The 15763-nt window shown below is 42.7% G+C and overlaps 1 protein-coding gene across 1 annotated transcript; it reads left to right on the top strand.

Moving 5' to 3' along the window:
* Positions 1-2751: 2751 nt before the first annotated feature.
* LOC131201734 (membrane cofactor protein-like) lies at positions 2752-14746 on the top strand. Its single transcript, XM_058189931.1, has 2 exons — positions 2752-2875; positions 13446-14746. Exons 1-2 carry the CDS (start codon positions 2752-2754, stop codon positions 14744-14746), a joined length of 1425 nt encoding a protein of 474 aa, XP_058045914.1.
* Positions 14747-15763: the final 1017 nt, after the last annotated feature.

Here is a 15763-nt window from a genome sequence, read left to right as displayed (position 1 = left end):
AGACAGATCTTCAAAATGGTGGTTCTAAGTGAAGACTGATGTACTGTATAAAGAGAAGTGACTCATAGCTGGTTTTTCAACTACAGTATGAGTCGGGCTTCTTGCCAGCTCTGCAATGTGAGGTGACGCAGGTTACCAGTCAACTAAACATAGGAGTTATCATCACTCTGAACTTTTCTTCCATACAATTACTTCATTTTGTTTTTATGGATGGCCCATGTGCATTTAACCAGTCATCCATCACTGGGATTTCCACCACCACCACCCCCAATACTAACAGAAACAGGAAATTGGATTTACTATTGCTAACATTGCTAATACTGAAGATGTTAGACAATAAGCTTTGTGTGCGGTCAGCTTCTTTAAGAATCCTAAAGATCTGGTTTCCTGGAGCGGGTGGGAATTTTTAAGTTCAGGCTGAACACAAATATCCAAAGTGGCCTCACTTCCCATATTGTGAATATAAGAAGCATTTACAATATCTCTTCCCAAGAGAGTTCCAGTTATCTTTTTTTTTTTTTTTTTTTATTCAAAAAGTTTTACAAAAATTTTTCCCCCCTTTCCCCCCAACCCCTTTCCCTTCACAAACCCCCTCCCCCTCCCCCCTGGCTTCCCGGAACAAACACAAGGTATAGTTAAAAATAAAACAAACATATGCTAAAAAAAAAATTTTTTTTCCCAAAACTATTATACCAATTCTCCCTCTCTAGCTCTGACTTCCTCCTTACATAACCAAATCCTTCAAAAAATTAACAATAAACAATAATAAAATATATAAATCAGTAGAACAAATTAATCCTAAAATATTTAAAACCAGCTAAAACGTAAAAATCCAATCCAATTCAGAGAATATCTCCTTATAGCTTCTATAACCATATAACCATATAATTCTTTCGGGACACAAATATTTTATCTATTAATATTTTAAAAACCTTGTTTCAAAAATAATTCTATTGTCTCTTGCCATTTTTTTTGGTGCATTAATCTCTGTCTTTCCTTCGTTGCTCCTTTTAAAAAGTCAATCACAATATTTCCTAGTAATTCCTTATGTCCAGAAATCCAAAAATTACTGCCGTATATTCCATCAGTCCAAAAAGAGAACTCTTGGGAAACATTAAGCTTATGAGTCTTTTCCATTTGAGGGACAATCTCCTGTAGCACAAATTCAGGCAGCTCATCCAAACTATTTAAAGAAAACTTCTTTAGATCACCTTGTTTCTTCACGATCAAATCTTCATATTTATCCACTTTTATTTGTATATCCTCCATTCCATTTTCCGAATAATTGCACTGGTTAATTTGCTCCAAACTCTCATCCAAAACGCCCCATTTTTATCAATTTGTATTTTTGAATAATTAAATACATTCTTTCTGTGTAGTCCTGTATAACGTCCCGAACCCATTCTTCTGAAAGAACCTCCATAACAAAATTCCTGCTGAGAATCCCCTTGTAACGTACTTAAACAGCGTAATATAATCCAACAGTCCACAGTCAAACACAATAAGATAAAATCTCCATTCAGTTTCGATTCAACAGCAAAGCTCCCTTTGATGTATCGCTCTGCTTTCAGTTTCTCTAAAACGAGACTGAAGGGGGGGAGGAAGTCAGAAAATCAAAAATACTTGCAAACCAATAATTGCTCCTCACATTTGTTCCGCCTGCTTTTCGTATCCACAAAAAAAATCAATTGCTAGCAGAAGTGGACATCTTCCTCTTTTCCTGCTTTTTCAGGAGCGCAGAGAATACTGGAGGTGGGGGAGGGGTAAATAAGGGGATTCACCGTTCAGGACTTTGTATTACAAAAACAAAGCCACTAGGGGAATCTACCCAATTCCTCCCCCTTGCTCTGTCTCTCTCTTTCAACCAGAGAGAGAAATGAAGCCTGGATCAGTTGTTAAATCCGGCTTTTACGGTATTCAATGCGGAGTGCCATAAATTGGCACCCAGCGAGAAAGATGGCGCCACCCGGAAGCCGAGAGTTCCAGTTATCTTGTATCGCTCCAATAAACCATGAAAACTCTGCTACTGCCATAGAAGCTGTTCTTAGCTATCCTAATCCTATTTCTTCCTTCTGTTCTCTAACTGCTTAACCAACCTGACAATACAACCCTAAAATCCTGGTTTTCACTGCTGAGGTGGGATTTGAGCTCTTAGTCTACTGGTTTTCTGGCCTGATGCCACTACACTAAACTGACTGACTTAGAAAAAACTTATTCCTTTATCCTTGTGCTTATATCCTGGTCCCTAGATTCTCTGTATAACCTGATCATTCCATCAGCAGTGCCCCAATGCTCAATCCATTAGATTTGTCTTTTGGCTGAATTATATCAAGCTATTTATTATAGAAAAAATAATGAAGAGATTAGGTATTTTCCCCTTTTCCCTCCCCCATCATTTTTCCTCTTTTGTATGGTGGTTTAAATTCTAAGTCTGTGGTGAATTAGTCTGAATTCCCAGGAGGAAGGGCAAAGGTGCAGGAGATCTTGGAAAGTTTGGTTGGCAGGAAGAGGGTTAAAGCGGCTTTTTCCTAGCAGTTCTCAGATGCAAATAGCGGCTTTGATCTAGCAAGAGTCTGTCTATAGGTGTGATGCAGTAGTGGGTTTCAATTTCAGCTGCTACCAGTTCGCTTGTGGGCGCAACGCTTCTGCACATGTGCAGAGATGTCTGGGCGGGTGGGCGGAGCCTCCCGCTGCCGCTGCTACCGGTTTGCCCAATTCGGGGTGAACCGGCAGCAACCCATCACTGGTGTGATGGCCCCATTGGAAGTTGGTTCGAAGGAGGAAGATGAACAGGAACTGGGGCCATTAGATGGGGATGACATGAATCCCCAGGAGTGTCCCGAGAGCCCAGGGACTGAGGAAGACACAGTCCCAGGCCAGTTTGGGCTTGAGGGGAATGGTTGATTGGATGGTCAGCTGCCTGTACTAGAAGAGGGGGAGGATTGGCTGCCAATGGTTAGCATTGATGAGCAGCAATAGACAGCTTCTGGTGAGGAATAGCTGCCACCCTGTTTGATCCATGGGAGAAAAGAGCAGAATGTAGGGAAGCACAGAAGAGGTCAGCAAGGAAACAGCCTTGCCCCTCCTAAAACCCCCCCACCAAATTTGGGGTGACTTAGCCAGGCATAAAGGAAGGTGTGTTGGACAAGAACAACCATTTATGTCTGCTACGTATGCATTATCTTTGACTTTGTGAACTTTGGAACTTGCATTTTGGATGTTGGGTCTTGCTTTGGCTTTGTGGATTCTGGACCTTGTTTTGTGGATGTAATGTATTTGAATTTTAGGCAGGAAAAAAGCACGTTGCTGATTGGCTGGTGCCTCAGCCAAATTACTATTTAAAGAGGGGTTTTGCCTGTTGGTTTTTGCTGGGATCACAATAAACTAAAGAGCTGTTGTCACTTGTATCGTCTCCTGCCTCTTCATTGCCCAAACTTAACATTGGCGACGAAGGTGGGATATTGGAGACAGCGAGACTAGGAAAAGAGCTGAAAGAGCAACTTAGTTTCAAACCCAGCCAATCATCCAGAGCGGATACATAGCGATGTCTAGCTATACACCGCCAGCGCCATTCGACCCAGCCAAGGAGAAATGGGGGTTGTACATGGCTCGTTTCGAGTGTTTCCTCGAAGCCAACGAACTGCAAGGAGTATCGGATAATCGGAAGCGCGCGTACTTCCTGAGCCACTGTGGGCCAGAAGTCTTTGATACCGCCGAATCGCTGTCAGAACCAACACCTGTCCAGTCGGTGCCATGGCCAGTGCTACAGACGACGTTACGAGCACACTACGCGCCGGTGCCGTCGAAGTTCGTGCAATGGTTCGAGTTAAGGCAAAGAGTTCAGCGAGAGGGCGAATCAATAAGCGTGTACATGGCCACATTAAGGAAAGCCGCAACCCACTGTGAGTATAGGGACTTGGAGGACACTTTATTAGAACAACTCATTTGTGGGGTCAGGGACATCCGACTACAGAGGCGGCTGCTGTCGAAAAGCAACCTAACCCTGGCAATAGCCCTGGATGAGGCCAGGGCACACAAGATGTCCACCAAAATGGTGGAAACCTTACAGAAGCCGAACGCACAAAGTCCCTCAGCGAAAGCAATGCCGGTCCACAGTGAAGAGATCCAGGCAGAATGGGAAGAGGAAGAAGAGGAAGAGGTTTTCCACACCGGGAGGCCGGAAAGAGGCAACCGTGACGAGTGCGTAAGTTGCGGAGGCCAACACCAACGACAGAATTGCAGGTTCAAGGACACAATTTGTCGGTGGTGTGAAAAGAAAGGACATATAGCTCAGGCCTGCCGCGCCTCCCAACCTTCCCGCCAAAAATTTAAACCGGACCAATCAACAGGGCGCCAGTTCCGCGAAGCGGCCAGGGATTGGCCAGTTCAAAAAAGGTGCGAAGTCGAATCACACCACTGTGCGAGTGGGCCACGCATCAACACGGCTAGAAAAGAAAATATTCACTAAGACCTACATCGAAGGAGTGCAGTGTAAAATGGAGGTGGATACTGGCTCATCAATCACGATTATGTCCTGGGACACGATCGCACGAGACCTACCAGAAGTTGTGAAACGACAGCTGCAACCCCAAAAGCTGAGAATGCAAGACTACCAGGGAAACCGGATCCCTGTTAAAGGAGCCACAATGGTCAGAGTAAGATATGGACAATTCAAGAAAACCCTGCCGATCACCATCATTGACAGAAGCCTGCCCAGCTTACTGGGACTGGACTGGTTTTGAGCCTTAGGAATGGGCATCACCGGGATCCACAGCAATGGAGTCAACTTGAAGGACGAATTGTTGAGAGAATTCGAGGACGTTTTCCAAGACAGCCTGGGCAAGTACGTGGGGACCCCCATCTCATTCAATTTAGACCCCCAGGTAGCTCCCATTAGATTAAAAGCTAGGAGAGTTCCGTTCGCTCTCAAACCCAAGATTGACAGGGAATTAGACAAACTAGTAAACCAGGGAATACTAGTCCCTGTCGACCATGCAAAATGGGAGACACCAATAGTGACCCCAATCAAACCGGACGGATCGGTCCGTATTTGTGCTGACTATAAGGCAACGCTTAACAAGGCATTGCAAAAGAGTGCTTACCCCGTCCCCATAGTGCAACATTTGTTGCACTCGTTAGGACAGGGACAGGTTTTTGCCAAACTCGACCTGGCTCAAGCCTACCAACAACTACCAGTTGACAATGAAACGGCCGAAGCACAGACGATTGTCACACACTGGGGCGCGTTTAAATGCATTCGACTTCAGTTCGGAGTTAGTGTAGCCCCCGGGTTATTCCAAAACCTAATGGAACGGCTCCTACAAGGTCTACCGGGAGTAGTTCCATATTTCGACGATGTACTGATATCAGCAGAAAACTTGGAAGAATTAGGGGTCAAATTGCGGAAGGTTTTGGGCATTTTCAGGTCTGCGGGGCTTAAAGCTAAACTCAACAAATGTCAGATAGGAGTTGAATCTGTAGAATTCTTGGGTTACAGGATAGATAAGGAAGGCATCCACCCAACTGAGAGCAAAGTGCGAGCCATTAGAAAGGCCCCACCCCCAAAAAACAAAACAGAATTTCAAGCATTTTTGGGGCTTATAAACTTCTATGCGGTATTTTTAAAAAATAAGGCAACGGTAGCTGAACCGCTACATAAACTGCTGGCGAAAAAATCTGTATGGACTTGGGGCAGGGTTAAGGCTAAGGCATTTGAAGGCGTTAAGAAACTTCTGTCCAGCGATAGCCTGTTAATTCAGTACAATGGGACGTTGCCACTAGTACTAGTTTGTGATGCATCACCCTACGGGGTAGGGGCTGTCCTCAGCCACAGGTTACCGAACGGTTCAGAAGCCCCTATCGCATATTTTTCCCGCACGATGTCCGCAGCAGAAAGGAACTATAACCAACTAGATCGGGAAGCCCTTGCTATAGTCTCTGGGGTTAAAAAATTCCACGAATACCTGTTTGGGCGGCAATTTGAAATAGTCACAGACCACAGACCTTTATTAGGATTCTTGGCAGGGGACCATCCAACACCGGTTGCATTATCACCCAGGCTGACCCGTTGGACTATTTTCCTGGCAGCATATTCGTACAAACTGTCTCACCGACCGGGCAAGGACTTGGGACATGCGGATGCTTTAAGTAGATGCCCGTTGCCAGAGACTATTGAAGACCCGACCCCAGGGACGCCTGTCTTGTTAATTGATTCTTTAGACTCTGGCCAAGTCACATCCACGGAAGTGACTAGGGCATCTTACAAAGATATTATTGTAAGGACTGTGATTGGTTGGGTGCAGAGGGGATGGCCCGCTGCACTGGGGGATCGTTTCAAAGAGTTTACAAAGAAGCGTTCGGAACTGTCGGTACAAGGGGGTTGTCTATTATGGGGGGATAGAGTGGTTATTCCGGAGAAATTAAGAGGGCATGTATTGGAGCTATTGCATGTGGGCCACCCAGGGATTGTGAGGATGAAAAGCCTAGCGAGAAGTTATGTGTGGTGGCCACAAATGGATAAAGACATTAGTGACCGGGTAGGGAAAGGCCAAGCTTGTCAGGAATCAAGGCCACTACCCCCAACAGCCCCCATCAGGGAATGGGAGAAACCCCAGGGTCCGTGGTCCAGGATCCACATAGATTTTGCCGGGCCGTTCCATGGGCAGACCTTTTTAATTGTGGTAGATGCCTACTCGAAGTGGTTAGAAATTTTACTAATGAAAACCACAACAGCGGAAGCAGTAATCACAGTCTTGAGGCATCTATTTGTTACACACGGGTTACCCGACACCCTAGTGTCCAATAACGGCCCGCAATTCACGGCCACCCAGTTTGAGGGGTACTTGGCAGGAGAGGGCATCTGACATGTCCTGTCGGCACTTTTCCACCCGGCGACGAACGGACTTGCAGAACGTTTCGTATGCAGTGCCAAGGAAGCGCTATCTAGAATTAGCCCAGGAGATTGGCAATCCAAAATTGATACCTTCCTGGCAGTCCAACATAGAACGCCCTGTGTGACCACCAGTCGCAGCCCATCGGAGTTATTAATGGGTAGAAGACTCTGGTGCCCCCTAGATCGGTTAAACCCAACATACTCCCCGGATGGATACCAAGGCACGAAAGGAAAAACCAGAACAATGACAACAGGCGACCCGGTATGGGCACATAACTATAGTGAGGGCCCAGCGTGGCTTAGGGGAACAATTGTAGGAGTGACGGGCCCAAAGTCATACTTAGCGGACATGGGGGATGGCCGAGTATGGAGACGCCACATAGATCAGTTACGAAAAAGAATACAAAACGATCCAGAAACCAAACAGCCAGACCCTGACTACCAAATATTTGAACCAACAGCTAGCTCAACCCCGAGGCGGTCAGAGGACTTAGCTGAGGCTGAAGAAGTCCAGCGACGCCAACCAGTTCCTCCAGAGGACAGCAGGGACGACTCTGCAAATAATCCAAGGCCGGAGGGCCCAGAGAAGGAGCTGGGAGGAACAAACAGTCCCTCCGACCAGCTCGACTCACTCCCAGGGAATGAATTGCGCAGGTCAGAAAGAGTTAGGAGACGCCCTGTCTACCTGCGTGACTATGTGGAGAGATAGCATGCAAATGTTATGCAGAAATTATGTAAATATGGTATAATGTGTTCTGGGAGGGGAGCAGTGTAATGTATTTGAATTTTAGGCGGGAAAAAAGCACGTTGCTGATTGGTTGGTGCCTCAGCCAAATTACTATTTAAAGAGGGGTTTTACCTGTTGGTTTTCGCTGGGATCACTAAACTAAAGAGCTGTTGTCACTTGTATCGTCTCCTGCCTCTTAATTGCCCAAACTTAACAGTGGACTTCAGACCTTGTTCTTGTGGACTTCAGATCCTGCCCTGTAGGTTTCCGACCTTGCTCTTGCCTTGTGGATTTCGGACCCTGCACTGTGAACTTTGGACTTTGCTCTTACTTTGAGGATACCAACTTTGTCCTTAGAAGTATGCTTTTGCTGATTGTGGGTGGCTGCCCTTGGGGAAATTGGTGCTGAGCTTTACTAGTATAAGTGTGGAAAAGTTTGGGGGCTGTCATGTTGCTTTGGAAAACTGCTTGATTTACGTATATTTGTGCAGTAAACATACTATACCAGCATCCGCTCTTGCCTGTGTGACTTGGGTCAGAACAATAGGTGAAGAACACTAACGGAAACTACTCAGACACGACTCCATATATCATTCTTGATTGACAAAGTCTGCAGATAAGGATATTTTTTTAAACAAGTTATTGATTATACATGTTTGGCTCTGGGAATCCTTTTTTCTAAAAACTTGGATGATGAGGCTGATATAAATAATCATAATTATAATGCATAATAAACAGGCAAGACTGGAAGCTTCATATGTGCAGCTGCTTGTAGATCAGCTACTACACCCCATTTCTTTAGAATAGAATCATTTTTCAAATATTTACTGGTGCATAATCAATGCATATTGGACAGGGAACAGCAGTGTGGTTGCGGGCTCTGATGATGTTAACAACATAATGTGTAAAGATGGGGTAAGGTCACGCCACCATTCATTCTGTGGTACCATGTGACGGCGGAATCCTCGCAAAGCACAGCAAGTCCTTTTGTCACCGTAAATTGAGAATGCACGGAATGAATTTAGTTTATTAATAAAGCCATTCCCGTTCCCCATTTCTATGTTTTAAAAAAGGCTCAATGGCACATCTGCAATTCCTCATATTCCCAGTACAATGTGCTCCATCTGTCTCATGTAAACACTGAACAAGGACCAATTACACATCCCTGGATCAAGAACTGAAGAGACACTTCAGTGAAAATGAAGTGAAATGTTGAAACAGGAGAAACAAAGAAATATAATGTCCCTCCTCATGCTTACAAAAAACCTATTGCAGGTCTGGAAGACATCTGCAGCTGCTAACAGTCCCAGACAAAGCGAGGAAGGATCATTTCAATTGAAGGCAACAAACTGCACTAAAATAATAAATTCCATGTGAAAATTGGAAACTGTTCCTCTAATAATTTCTATAAATTATTAAATTTGTACAAATTACAAATCACTCTCCAGAGGTGAAGGTGAAATCCACAAAATCCACTTTGATTATATAATGATATAATTTTTATATAATTATTCTATTATATATATTATATAATTTTCATTCAATAATTTTGCTTCTATAAATGCTGCCTTGAATCCTCGTTTCTTTCCTTATTACGAACTATATTTTGTAGTATATTTTTATACTGCAGGACTCTGTAGTAGGAAGACTCTGAGAGCTAGAAAGAGGTGAATGTAGAGAAAGGATTGCTTGGCAGGATTTTAATGGTATCATCAAACCAGTATTTATTTATTTATCAGTGCCTTTGAGTCAGTGTTGACAGCAACTGTCTTGACAAGTCCCTGCAATTTTCTTGGCAAGGTTTTTCAGAAGTGGTTTGCCATTGCCTGTTTCCTAGGGCTAAAAGTGAGTGACTGGCCCAAGATCACCTAGCTGGCTTTGTGCCCAAAGCAGGCTAGAATTCATGATTTCCTTGTTTAGATCTGGCACCTCAACCACTACATCAATCGGTTCTCTCATAAGTAATTTAGAATCAAAGAGTTCAAGAATAAAGAGTTATTCTTGAAACATAACAGCCTGAGACACTTATTTAATTGCAGTTAAGGCATTTTAAATGTTTAAGACCAAAATCCTACTGCTCCTATCTTCTTCTTCTTCTTCTTCTTCTTCTTCTTCTTCTTCTTCTTCTTCTTCTTCTTCTTCTTCTTCTTCTTCTTCTTCTTCTTCTTCTTCTTCTTCTTCTTCTTCTTCTTCTTCTTCTTTTTTTTCTTCTTCTTCTTCTTCTTCTTCTTCTCCTTCTTCTTCTGTCAACACTAGGTTTCACTAGGCTATGCCTCAACTTTTGTTCCCTGAATGTAAGGACCTTTGTATCCCATACATTCCTGTGAAGTTGCAACCAATTGGACATGCTTTTCACCAGACCATGTCACCAATTATGCTTCCCAATGCAATGAGTTCGGTGTTTCTACAAGCTTATGGCAGGCCCACCTCACATTGTAAACTAGCTAAATCACACCATTCTCATCCTCTGAACAGCTTAGATGACATTTTCTCTGTGCAAAAGATCCGAGATTCAATTCACGGTATTTCCAACAACTTGGCAGTAATTGGTTTTCCCTGTGTGCTGGAAAATAATGACATGGATGGAGAACTTCTCAAGGTTTAGAAAGGCTAATGTTATTGCCTTCTTCTCATATTGTAATCAGTGCTGGCTTTGTAATACCAGATCAAGATGCGATGCGCTTTGTTAGTTTGTGGCTCACTATAGTCTGTGTTCAGTTGTTTGCTGTATGAAGAACTCAGGGAATCGGGTTCATTCAATACAGTATAGTTTCAATTAACCACGGGTTAGTGTGTTTTGCAAACCCAGTCAAAGAGAAAGAATTTTGTGTGCCATGAAAGTAATTGCTCATGTCAAAAACCACTTCCTCTTCTGGAAAGCTTTACTTCTGGAAAATTGCTGGACCACCCCAGGATGGCCATCCTGGTGTTGTATTCAGGAAGAACAGAATGTTCTGGAGTTCCTCTCAATGTTTCGGTCTCTAGAGACAAAACATTTTGAGTGTGTGTCTCCCACAGCTTTTCATTTCACCACATCAGCAAGGAAGAAATATGTCAGATGGATAAAAAGAAGGGACTCTTGAGAAGGCCCGCATGCATGAGCGTGCGCGCACACACGCACAAGCAAATGTGGTGTGATGGAAAGAGAACATGCATCTGCTTGAGAAGAAAAGATATGGGTGAAATAAGGGATTATTTATTAGGCTCTTGAGGTTTTGTTTTTGCTTCACAAAGGCAATTTGTCTAAAGACAGTGCCAATTAACAAATGGATAAATAACACATTAAAGCATTAAGTGCTTCCTTTGCTCTGTTCATCTGGGGCTAGGTTTTTCTTTATATTTCATACATCATTTATACCCTTACAGAACCATATCTTTTCCTGAGAACAAAGGGAACAGAAAGATGATCCTTTCATCATTGTTTGGAAAGCTAGATTGGGGACCTAGATTTGCCTGCAGCTATAAAAACACTCCAGGCTCTCCACTAACTTCATAGGAATTGAGACTGATGCACAGACAACAATACATCCTGTAGACTGAGAAGCATATTATGTGATCAGTCCCCACTGATTCTTTGTGCTTTTTGATTTACATTCGCAAAGCTGAAGAATGTCAGCCATGAACATCTTCCAAACTAACCTTCCTGCATTCCAGCATTCACACTGAGGTCTGCCAAGTTTTCCAATCACCTTGAGGATGCATTTGAAATATAATAGTTCACACTTCTGTGCTTGTCAGTTAAATAGTAGGCCTGTAAAGATCCCACAGCGGTTAATTTCATTTCCTGGCTCACTTCTTCACAGAGTTGTGTAACAACAATTGCAGCGTCTTCCATTGGTTTGCAGCTGCTAAGTAGCATTTTCCACTCCAGTTCTACATCCCAACTGATGCTTCGTGCACCCTCACCGACCTGCTCTCAGGTTGGTTTTCCCCTGAGATGCGAAATAAACAAAAATGCTAGCCTGTGCTCTGAAATATCACCTAAAAGAAAATTTTATGAAGTTATAAAACCACAGAAACCAAGAAGAAATAGAAAAGATCACAACATGGTAAAAGAAATGGTAAATAACAAAAGAGCAAGAATGATATTTACAGAGGCGACTTGCAATCTTTGCAGCACCACAAACATAGCTATTACCAGCTACATTCTGTCATACTTCCCTTTTTCCCATAAACAAGCTTTTTTTAAAAAATCAAACCCCTAAATCAGCAATTCATTTGTATCTACTTTCAGCGAAATAGTCCATAAAGGATTTCCATTCTTTTATCAAAGTAATTGTAGTTCCCTTTGTGATCAAACGAGCCCATTCAGCCATTTTCACAATAATAATTTTTTTAAAAATCACCTTTAAAAAGAGAAGAATCAACGAATCAGGCTCAAACCAGCCACACATAATCCTGCCCATTTTGCATCTCCATGCCCCTGAAAACATTGTTAAGCACAGCCTTGACTACCGAAAGGCTGTCTGGTGCTGCTTTAGTATTGCTGTGCAGAGCTGGGGGAAAGGCCCAGCAGGAGGGATGCAGAGGCCTAAAATGGTCCAGCAGTAGCTGTTCTTTGCTGTATAGGCCCTGGAGACCAGAAGCTGCCCACCAGGAGACATAAGTGGAGCTGTGACTGAGACCTGTCAGAGACCTGGACCCTGGAGGATCCAGGTGTGTACCAAGAGGTTGTAGTGGGCCTGGGACAGAGGGCTTCCAGTTGGAGGTGTCCTGGGAGAAACCAGAACAAGTGCAGGGTCTTTGGGAAGGATTTCCCTAGAAATTGTTCACAGGGAGCCTTGTAGGCCCAATTAATTCGCAGGCATGTAGAGCCACCATCGCTAACCAGAACAGGCCAGGCCTAGATCCCCAAAAGGCAGCTTGGGAAGGGAATTCTGTCATGAAAGAGGAAGGCCACCAGTGTTTGTAATTTTCCTGTCATTTTCTGCCACTGATTTGGGGATGTTACATGGCAAGCATTCCTGCCGAAGGGCCACCACCTGCTGCATAGCTCCAGAAGAGCATGCCTTTGCAACATTTTCTCTGGAGACAATCAACTCAAATGTGACGCGGGGCATGCCACAAAATGCCACCCTCGTTCATTGGGACTTTTGAAAGTCTCACATTGAGTGCAAAGCTGCTCATGTCCCTGTAGCAGAAAAGTGGTGGTGTTCCATTTTCGGTCCTCATATTCTAAGATCTGTTGGAGAAAAGTGGACAGCTGTTCCCTCTCATTTGCAACTTGCCAGTTTTCTCTTCCTTCTCAAGATGCGGTTCATCTCATCTCTGCAAGCGGGACACTAGAGGACTTTGGTCTCCAAGATGTATTATGGGTTTGCAAAGCCAGGTTAAGCACGCATGAACATGTTTGGTAACATTCCATGGGCAAGACCCCAATACAACAGAAAATGGCATATTCATTCTATGAAGGAGATGGGCAGTTTCTAAAGATGACAATTTTTTAAATTTCAAATATGATTGGTTATAAATTATAAAAAGACAAAATTTTAAAATAGACACAAATTGCTAAGCTTTGTCTGCTACATGTATCTGCCACAGTTTCAGTTAGGTGTGACCAGTTTCTTGGAGTCTGCAAATATATTATAAATATAGTATAGTATATATATAATATTTATACTGTACTTGCAGATTCCAAGAAATTGGTCATGCCTAGCTGAAGCTGTGGCAGATACATTATATATTTATATTATAACACAAATATAATATAAAACTGGTATTATGTACCCACTTGCTTGTAATGCTTTCTAAATATTTGCTTAAAACATTTGTTAATATTCAAACGGCTTCAATTCTTCCACAAAACTCAACTATTTTTGTTTATAGGGGCAGAGGATGTGTCTCCAGATTCTCTAGGTATTCCGATGGGTCTTTCTTCTTGTTCCAATGAGGTCCTGACAGTTGTCTTGGTCCTGCTGTTCCTGTCTTCCACTGTTTTGTGCGATTGCTTAACCCCAACCTTACCCCCCAGATCTAGACTAAGAGGTTCAGAAGAACTAAAAGACAACTATCCTACTGGAACTAATTTGAGATTAGTTTGCATCCCAGGTTATGAATTTATATCTGGAGCGCGTCCTCTTCTGACATGCTCTGCAGATGGAACGTGGACGAAGATTACTGAATTATGTCAAGGAAAGAGATGTCCAGTTCCCCATTTAGAAAATGGAAGAATAACATTGTCAGATGATCTCCGGCTTGGTGAAACAGCAACCTTGAGCTGCGATTATGGATTCAGAATGATAGGTGAAGGAACCCTTCGATGTATTCTAAGAGGAGGCGAAGTTAGGTGGCACAGAGACGTTCCATTCTGTGAACAGATTCCTTGTGGTCGCCCTGCTATAATTTCCAATGGAAGGTATGATGCTAATCCTAGCGATACATATGTTGTGGGCTCATCTATTGCATACCGGTGTGATGCTGATTACTCCCTTATTGGAAAATCAACAATTACCTGTGTAGTTGCAGCTGATGGTAACAATGGACAGTGGAGTCCACCACCACCTGAATGTAAAAAAGTCAGTTGTTCAAAACCAAGCATCCGAAACGGGAGATTGGCAACTCTATATAAACCTAACTATACATATGGTGATAGTGTAACACTTGAATGCAATCCTGGCTATACTTTGGTAGGGGCCTCTTGGGTTAGATGTGATGCTGATAATACATGGAAGCCTTCACTTCCACGTTGTGACAAGACTGTAGCAACTACCAAACCAACTAGACCTCCTATTCCTCCTGTCCCTCCTATTGATCCTCTTCCACCCCCTGCTCCCCCACCAATTCCCCCTACCCTTGCTCCTCCAGAAGTAGATGAGACTACTTTCACTCCAATGTCCCCAACCCAAAGAGAAACAATTCCCACAGTGGGATCAGGATCAGGATCAGGATCTGCCAAAATTGTTGGAATTGTTTTTGGAATTATTTTTGCACTTATAGTCCTGGCTGCTTTGACATTTGCAGCTGTGAGGTGGTGGAAACAGAAGGAAGCTAATGCTCCTGTTAATAGTCAGGTAGCTTCAGAGAAAGAAAAAACGATGGGTGATCGGAGACCACAAAAATTTCAAAATAAAACTTCAGGAAACGTTCAAAATTTTTCTGCTTTAGAATTGAAACCAGGGACTCCGTGAAGTTTGGGTTGAAACCTTTAGGTAATTTCCATAGTTCTACAGTTTTGCCAATGGATGAGGGAGTTAGGGCCTGAAACAGTTCATATTCGGTTTCCAACAAATGCTCCTTTTGCATATTTGCTGCTTTTATATTCTAGCAATCTGTACTTATACCCTTTCCAGATATCTCTTAGAGGATGTATGTCTTGAGATACAGAATCAGAGGGAGCTGCCCAGGTATTTGCTTGAGGGATGATGCCTTATCCTGGTAACATAGTATAAAGGTACTAGAATGGAAGCATTCTTCAAGTTCTCTTAAGTCTGTTTTTGAATTCATATGTCATCAGAACAAGAGTTTCTGGGGTTTTAAAATTGTGCTAAAACTGTGCCTATTATAAATTGTGATCTGGTTTACATTTTAGCAGTCAATGTAAACTTTGTATATTGAACCAAATAAATTAACTGAAACTTTTAGAAAACTTGTTGTATAATTTATATCATTAAATTCACTGTGGCCAGAAACCATTGTGCTTTGATTAAATGGAGCCTGCCTGTAATATTCAACATATGTGTCAGGCAACACGTGATGAAATGCCAGAATAAATGAAGAAGTGCTCTTGAGTAAATAATAATTGCTATATTTGATGTCTCTTTTTCATTTTGGGAAATAACTACACCTATCTTTTATAATTCAGCAGTGAATAAAAGGTCTTGGAATTACTACAAGAAGGCTTGTAGTAAAAAAGGCTTTACTACAAGCCTTCTAGTAAATACTACTGACTAGTTGTAGGTAAGTAGTTGTTCCACTGGTTCAAATATCTAAATGTTCTTCATTTTTCAGTCCGGACATACAATTGTTGTATAACATAATATTTAGCTAAGAAATGCTGATCAGACTTTTCAGGAGTCAATTTATATGAAAAATTGAAAGTTTATATCCTCTTGACATAAATCAAGAGAACTAGATTAAGCAGTTAAACTCTGTAAAATCCCTCACTGATGAGAGCAAAATAGTAAGGATGATTTCTAAATCTTTGA

This window comes from Ahaetulla prasina, chromosome 1 (assembly GCF_028640845.1).
Source record: "Ahaetulla prasina isolate Xishuangbanna chromosome 1, ASM2864084v1, whole genome shotgun sequence".
Lineage (NCBI taxonomy): Eukaryota > Metazoa > Chordata > Lepidosauria > Squamata > Colubridae > Ahaetulla > Ahaetulla prasina.
Note: the sequence above shows the minus strand (reverse complement) of the source record. Positions and strands in the feature narration are given on the sequence as shown.

What these genes read in the sequence shown, in the direction of transcription:
- LOC131201734 (XM_058189931.1), top strand. Translation starts at nt 2,752, where the DNA reads ATGGCCCCATTGGAAGTTGGTTCGAAGGAGGAAGATGAACAGGAACTG. An exon ending in TGAGGAAGACACAGTCCCAG is followed by an intron (nt 2,876 to 13,445) that starts GCCAGTTTGGGC and finishes TTTTGTTTATAG; the next exon opens with GGGCAGAGGATGTGTCTCCA.